This window comes from Triticum urartu, chromosome 1 (assembly GCF_003073215.2).
Source record: "Triticum urartu cultivar G1812 chromosome 1, Tu2.1, whole genome shotgun sequence".
Taxonomy (NCBI): Eukaryota; Viridiplantae; Streptophyta; class Magnoliopsida; order Poales; family Poaceae; genus Triticum; species Triticum urartu.
In genome coordinates, this window is record NC_053022.1 from 159,646,160 (window position 1) to 159,654,275 (window position 8,116).

At 50.0% G+C, this 8,116-nt stretch overlaps 1 protein-coding gene and 1 long non-coding RNA gene across 2 annotated transcripts; one reads left to right on the forward strand and one right to left on the reverse strand.

The window, feature by feature from the left end:
- Positions 1 to 1,602: 1,602 nt before the first annotated feature.
- On the reverse strand, positions 1,603 to 3,222 carry LOC125520741 (leucine-rich repeat extensin-like protein 6). Its single transcript, XM_048685778.1, has one exon. The coding sequence runs from the start codon at positions 3,041 to 3,043 to the stop codon at positions 1,730 to 1,732; it is 1,314 nt and encodes a 437-aa protein (XP_048541735.1). The 5' UTR covers positions 3,044 to 3,222; the 3' UTR covers positions 1,603 to 1,729.
- A 1,316-nt stretch (positions 3,223 to 4,538) lies between these two features.
- Positions 4,539 to 7,045, forward strand: LOC125552724. The gene is made up of 3 exons (XR_007303764.1): positions 4,539 to 4,772; positions 5,655 to 5,771; positions 6,761 to 7,045. It is a non-coding gene; the product is annotated as an uncharacterized LOC125552724 (long non-coding RNA).
- The last annotated feature ends 1,071 nt before the right edge of the window (positions 7,046 to 8,116 follow it).

Here is an 8,116-nt window from a genome sequence, read left to right on the forward strand (position 1 = left end):
AAAATGTCCCATATAATCAAATCCCAAAACATCAAATGGTTCAATAATAAGTGAATAATTTATAGGCATTTCCTGATGTCTACTAATGTTACCAATTTTTTGACAATTATCACAGGATAGAACAAACTTACGTGCATCTTTGAAAAGAGTAGGCCAATAAAAACCGAATTGTAATATCTTGCGTGCAGTTCTGTCTCCCCTACGGTGTCCTCCGTAAACCTCGAAGTGACACTTTCGTAGAATTTGTTCTGGTTCATGCTTAAGTATCAACATCTAATAACACCATCTACTCATGTATAAAGATGTAGGTCATACCAAAAGTAATGTTTTAAATCAAAGAAAAACTTTTTTCTTTTGGTATGTAAAACTAGATGTTATAAATTTAGCAACAATATACTCCCTCCGTCTCGGTGTATAAGTCATTCATGTAGTTCTAGGTCATCGATTTAAGAAATTAAATATGTGTTATATGTCATGAAAATTATATCACTAGATTTCTACACAAAGTAGTTTTGAAATATATATATATATATATATATATATATATATATATATATATATATATTGTAATATATAATACTACTTATTTACATAGTTCGACCAAGAACTACATGAATGACTTATACACCGAGACGGATGTAGTAATTAGCATAGTGTGCATACCAAGTATTACAAAAAGCATTTATAACAGCTAGTTTTTTTCATCAGGGATACTATCATCAATAGGTAAACAGACATAAACCCACTATCATAGCACCAATACATTAGAAGAGGCCTCGGTACTTAAGGCACGTCAAATCAAATCAAGCGGGCATTTTGGAACAGAACCCAAAGCGCGCACAAGCAGCGGAATACGTGCTACTGGCGTGAATTGCGAAACGAAACAGCTGATCCGATTTACTACCGCTGGTCACAATGGGCAAGAATATAAGCTAGTAACTTACACACTTCCCTAGACTATGTTACTACCTTCATAATGGGTAGAAACATTTATGTAGTGTCATGCAACGATGTATTTATTAGGTTATAGACTCATTGTTTTTTGGAATGTGTGATGTTCCAATAACTTAGCTAGTTACCACAAGCACCTCTCTCTTCATTAAATATGTGTCACATAAGCAAAATTGTATTAAAGTGTGTGATGTTACTCCTAAGTTTCTCCCCATTATGACCAGCCTACTACGAATACGCGTACGAGTGCACGAGAAAGAGAAGGGCAGCACGTCACATGGCCCGACATCCGAGCACCCTCCACGGCCGGCCATGGCCCATCTCCCTGCTGCGGGTGGTTGTATCCACCAGCTTTGCATTTATGGAGGAGCCATTAATTCCAGTCTCAACTCATTGTGAAATCCCTCCTTTTCCAGCTCAAAAGTAAGCAGGCCCGCGAGCACAGCACAATCGGGCGCCAGTCTCGTCACTGAGCAAAAGCATCACGGGTTCACCCTGTTGCGCTTTGGCAGCTCGGTATTTTTCGAACTAAACTGAGAAACAATGTGGTTTCTAGAAGCTGAATTACTTGGTGCTCAGGTTTCTACGGGTTTAGAGAAAACTCTAGTACATGCGCTTACCACCTGCATGGTTAATTTAGGCATGCAAAAATGTATGTCAGGACGGAGCCAAAAACCAACCGATTACCACCATCACGTAATGATCCAGGCGCTCTGCCAAGAAAGAAGGCTAATTAATGAACCCAAAAAAAAGTACATGCCCGGCCTGCTTGGTACGATCAGGGGACGGTGACCGTGACACCGGCGCCGCCGCCGGACAGCCCCAACGGCAGCGGGCCGCCGAAGGTGACGCCGATGCCGATGGACACCGCGGCCTCGGCGCACGCAACAGGGCGCGACCCCGGGATGCGCAGGCAGCTGAGCCCGACGTCTCCCGGCGCGTCGTCGCACTCGGGCTGCGGCCGTTGCATGCCCCGCCCCGGGACGCAGTTGCCCGCAAAGTCGAAGACATTCCGCCCCGCCAGCCGGTCGCAATCCTGGCTGATCCCGGAAAAGAAGTTGAAGGAGACCGACAGGTTCGTGATCCGCCTCAGGTCGCACACCAGCTCCGGCAGCTCGCCGGTGAACTGGTTGTGCGCGATGTTGAGCACCTCGATGCCGGAGAGGCACGACAGCGTGCTCGGCAGGTGGCCCGACAGCAGGTTGTTGCTGAGGTCCAGCACCTCGATGTAAGGCAGGAACCCCAGGGCCTCCGGGACGCAGCCGGTCAGCTTGTTGTTGAGGAACAGCAACTCACGGACCCTGCCGCCGTAGCCGTAGGCCGTCGGGACGGGCCCCGTCAGGCGGTTGTTCGCCAGGGTGATCACCGTTGCCGGTGACGACCACAACGTCTCCGGGATCTGGCCCTCGAACTGGTTGTTGTTGAGGAAGAGCGCGTCCAGGTTCTTGGCGAAGACCTCGTCAGGGAGCTCGCCGGAGAAGCCGTTGAACCGCAGGTCGAGGTAGACCAGCGACGGTATGAGCAATGTGGCCGCGGGGAAGGGCCCGGAGAACAGGTTGTTGCTCAGGTCCAGTTCGGTGAGGTACTGCAGGTCCCCGAGCGTGTCTGGAACGGCGCCGGCGAGGCGGTTGCTGTTAAGGTGGAGGAACGTGAGGTGGGAGAGGAGGGAGAGGGCGGCCGGGAGCGTGCCCTTGAGGCTCGCGTGGTTGAGGTCAATGCCGGCGACCACCGCGCCCGCCGCCGCCGCGCCAGCGGGCGGCGCGGAGCAGTAGACGCCCTTGTAGGCGCAGACATTTGGCCCCTGCCAGGACGACAGCGCGCCGCGGGGGTCCTCAAAGATGGCCGCCTTCAGGGCCTGCAGCGCCGTGTATTCTTGCCCGCCGCCTTGGATCTGCGTCGAGGAGGGCCCCAGCGAGGCGGAGCCGGGAGGAGGCGGTGGCGCCGCGGCGCCATTGATCCAGACGCCAAATGTGGCGCCGAGGCTGAGCTGGGAGGTCGGGGCGGGGGAGGACAGCAGCAGCAGCAAGGCGGCGGCCACGGCTACAGTACGTAGACGTAGCATCGCGAGAGGATTGAAGTGTGGCTGCTCCATGCTTCTTGAGCCTGGTTTGGTACTGTGAGAGTGAGGGGGGAGAGTATTGTGTCCAGTGCGCGATCCCCGAAACTAGCGAGATTGTTGGGGGAAGAGGGTGTGCAAGTCCATGCACCAGCTGGTTGATTGAATGATTTGTTTCTTCTCTTCTCGTGTTGCTTAACGCTCCTATAATCAACGACAACTTTAACTGGGATTGATGGGTGTAGCTGTGCAAAACTCCAAATCTCCCGTGGTGCCAACTTTCTTTGCTCATACTTGAACCGATGTCCGCGAGAGTCCCACGTGGTGCTAACCAGTCTTGCCCTGCACCTTCTGTCGGGGAAGGGAGGCTCGTAAGAGCAACTCCAATGGGGCGATTCAAATGGATACGGATTTCATCTGTTTTTTGTCTATTTGGATCATCTGTCCGTCCATCGGACATGAGGTGGACAAATGCGGCTGATGGATCCACCGAACGCGCAACACATAAAAAGCGGACAAACGGTCGGGCCATTTCCTTCTCTGCTTCTTCTCCCGTGCATGTCAACGGTGCCTTCACCCTTTGCTCCGGCCGTTGCCGGCTGGCTCCGACGCCGCCACGCCCTGGCGCTGCTCCCTCCCCGAGCTTGTCGCACCGCGCCCACCCGAGATCGCCGCGCCCGCTCCCTTCTCGAGCTCGCCGCGCCCGCTCCCTCCTCGAGCTCGCCGCGCCCGGTCCTGAGCTCCCCGCCCCGCTCCCTCCTCGAGCTCGCCGCGCCTGCAGCTTCTGGCGGTGCGAGCGCCACGGCTGCCTCTCCTTCCTCTCGCGCCATGGTCCTGCGCCGCCGGACAGACGGACCGCTCCGGCGGCCCGCAGGCGGCCGCGGCCCAGTATCCCGTTGTGCTCCAGGCTGGCCAGGTCCCAAGAGCGTCGCCGGGGACGCAGAACGGAGGAGGAGTGTCAGAGATCTCCCTGTCACCCGCTTGCCATTCCGCGAGATCTCCCCGCTACTCTGCTCGGTTCAGCGGCTTGCGTCGGTGGCTTCGCCGGTGAGCACTGCGGCGGCTTGCGCCGGTGGCGCCTCGGGTGAGCGCCGCGGCGGCCTGCGCCGGTGGCCTCGTCGCTGTGGTTGTGGAGGCAGTGCTGGGTCACTGATAGGTGGGTCCAGGCCGGACACGAGAGGGCTGGAGGCGGACGAGAGCGAGCGATGGGAGCGTCCGCTTTTGTCCATCGCGGACCCATTTCTTCCTATATTTGCGTTCAGTTTGGGTCCGGGACGGACAGTACGCGGACAGCGGGCGGACGCTTTGTCCGTTTGGGTCGCCCCGTTGGGCCATCTTTTTTGTCCGGATGACCCGAACGGACAAAATGGGTCGTCCCATTGAAGTTGCTCTAAGGCCTCGTTTGACAGGGAAGATTTTGCAGCTCCGGAGTAGAGGGGTGTCTAAGGAGATTTGGCTAATCCCTCTCTTTCACTCAATCCTCTCAATTCCCCACTAATCCCTCCCCCTCATAAACTCGTAGGCCTCGTTTGTTTCGTGTGAAATGGGGAGGGGAGGGGGGGTACCCGGGGTTTCAACGGTCCAACCCTCCCGATTCCCCGTTGATCCATCAGTTTCCAGGCGCTACAGAACCCTCGAGGCCCCCCTCGAGGATTTGCTCGCCCGACTCACGCCGCCGCCTGACCCGACCGCCGACTCCTCCCTAAGACGCCGCGCTGCCTCGACGCCGGCGATCTCCTCCGGCATACTGGACTTCTCCCCGGTGGTTAGTAACCGCAGCCCCTCCCCTCCCCCCTCCTCTCCATGGCTGCCACCTCCCGCACGCCCTCCTCCCGCCTCGTCCTCAACGGCAAGCACGCCAAGAACTGTGTCTCCCCTCGTCTCTGAATACATCCGTCGATCCCCTCCGATTTCTGTTCGCCTCTGTCGAATCGGCGCGGGGCGCTGCCGTGCCGAGAGTAACTCGAGAGGGATAAAATAAAATACTCTGTTCGCGTCTCTCCGATCTGAATCGCCTCTGGATTGGATCAGATTAGCCGGGGAGAGGGGATTGATTGATTGTTTTGGGATGTGTACGAATTACGATCGAACTGGCGGATATGCTCTAAGGTATTGGGTGCCCGGTTATCAGAATTGGGGAGAAATAATTCCGGCTGCGTGTGAGTTATGATTCGAATCTCTTTCTTTTTGCAAGCGATTCTGCCACTCAAGTAGATGCTGATCACGAAACTCGGCCATCTGGATGATTTCCTATTGCTGCACACGACTAGTATTTTCTTCAGTAGACTGCAATCAAGTGTTAATTAGCAATTCATTAGTCAAGGCACGCTGAAAACATTGGGGCTGTGTGACTGTATTTAGGCTGGTCGAGAGCATCCTATTCCTTAGTCTAACATAGCCGTAAAAAATAAATAATAAGGGAGAAGTGCAGCCAAGATAGTGAAAGGACGAGTCTGTTCATTTTGCTGCCTTTTAAACCCCATCAGATTGGGTCAAGCTCATCCTATTAGCAGGCACAGCTCATGTCACTTGTGACTGCCTATTTTTGTACATTTTTTTGTGACTGCTCGGCTGTGTGCATCCAAGGACTGTTCAGAGAAATGTATACATTGTAATTGACTGTTCATTCTTGTTTGCATGGTTTAAGATTGGAGCAAGAAGACTGATGTGAAAAGGGAGACATCGCCTGGCATGATCAAAAAGGAGATTTTGCGTGTAGAAGTAGAGCTGATGAAGTGAAGTGTACCAGCTAATTCCTATGTTGGTACTTTCTCATAACCTATCTTCATGTATTATCCATCACAGTCCATTTCTCTTGCAATGTCAACAGTTTGTTTTTGGAAAAATAAGTACTACTCCCTCTGTTACTTGTCACAAAAATGGATGTATCTACAACTAAAATACATCTAGATACATTCATTTCTTGGACGAGTAATTCCGAATGGAGGGAGTATTTGGTGCATATGTCTGCCAGCTGCCAATTCTATTGAGTAACACTAGTTTTTAATTCACCTGAGCAATTTATTATTACAAATTAATTTAAAGTTCAGAGTGTGAAAACATGGTGATAACGGTACTTGAGAGGTTAGCAGATACCCAGTTTTTTGGTTATGATGAGCCATCTTCATTCATTATGGTGAAATGTTATCAGCAACTGATCTTTACTAAACTGTTCCAAAGATTATGGTGAACCCTCTTGCTTCACTTATTGTCGCAACAGAAAATAAACAAAGCATAGTGCAGCATTCATATGGCATCTCATTTTTGTAACTGTTCCAAAACAATGTGGATGGGAATGTGCTTGTGCTGTTATTTATGTCTGAACTCATGTTTCTGTTTACTTGTACTTAAATGGAGCTCAAGAAGAAAAGGGTGACTATGCACTCTAAAATATATCTATATACATCCGTATGTTGTAGTCCATTTGAAATGTCTAGAAAGACAAATACTGGGGAACAGAGGGAGTAGATTCTTCACCCATGCAATAGGAAAACTGGGCTGTCAAGTCGGGGACTTCTTTCCTTTTGGCATCTTTGACATCACAGAGTTAGATGATCATTTGCTTTTCTTTCAATGCGTACTTATCCTTGCCAATCAATCGGTTTAAATTACAGAAAAAAGGATTTACAATTCATGTCATAGTATCACTTTTATTCAGCTATTTGATATAACAGTTTAAATTACAGAAAAAAGGATTTACAATTCCTGTCATAATTATCTATTTGATATTTGCATCTCTTTTTGTTTCATCAGGTTCTCAGTCACCAAAAGAAGCAACAATAAACAACCTGGATGGATAAATTTCTCTCAGGTTCTCAAAGCTAGATGATCATGACACCACAAGATGGATACATGTGTCTGCACGTTGTTGAAATGAACTATTGTTGTCGTAATGAATTGTTGTTGTCGAAGATCACGTTGTTTGATAAATTATGATTGCTGAGATTTGAGATTCGAAGTCACGCTGTTATGATAAATTATGTTCTTGCTGTGATGAGATATTGATTTCAAATCGTGCAAAATTATGTTGCTTCTAAATTATTCTCTTGTCGCTGCTAAATTATGTTGCTGATTTTCTTTTGTACAAGGCTGTAGCGAGGATATAAGGGGAGTTAATTACATTATAAAGATTGGATTTTTAAGTGCTCTATCAATATGACAAACCCTGCCTACCAAACAGAAATTTTAAACAAAGAGGATTGGGGATGGAGGGGTTTTGAGGGGATTGGGTGGAAGGAAGGGATTCACCCAATCCTCTGAAATCCACCCTCCACAAACCTCCCCAATCCCTTCCTGTCAAATGAGGCCTTATTTGGTTAAACCTCCTACAACAGCAGTAGCAAAGCACGCGTCCAGTTCCATGGGTGTCTTAGGGGGTTTTCTGTACCACATGGATTGAGGGGGATTCGCGGGGAAACAGAGAGGATTGGCCTGCTCAATCCTTACGTGTCAAATGAGCTGACAAGGATTTCTGGGGATTTTGAACCCTGCGGGGATATTCCCCTCCAAACCTCCCCAAACCTCCTCCACCAAACAAGGCCTAAGGCTTCGTTCGCTTACACCCCTCACAAAGGGGATTGGGCTGGATTGAAGGGGATTTTGACTTGTAGAGGGTGCAATACCTGCTAATCCCTGTCAAACCCCTCTATTTTCCCTGTCAACCGAACAAGCCCTAAAGCATCTTCAATAGATGATGTAGATGCATAAATAATTACTTTTTATATTTTTAAGGACTAAAAATGCTAGTCTAATAGATGATGTACATGTAAAAAAAATACATCACCTCCTTCAAGTGATGTGAAACAACCGGTCGCACACCAACGCCAAACCGCCATTCATTTCACTTTCGTCCGTCCCACCCTTCCACCCCTCCCCCTCCCCCGCCTTCGCAGGTGATTTTTGCACGAAAATGGTCGCTCGTTTGCACGTCCCCAATCTCGACGCACCCCTGCCGCCAATGTCTGTCGTCGTAGCCACCATAGCGGACGCCGATTTGATTTCGCCCCGCTGGCGACCGCGCGGCGATTTACAAATTCGTGGGAGCTCCGGCGGCCGAAATGGTTGTAGAAGATCTCGGACACCTTCTTGTAGCAGTTGCCAGCCGCCAGA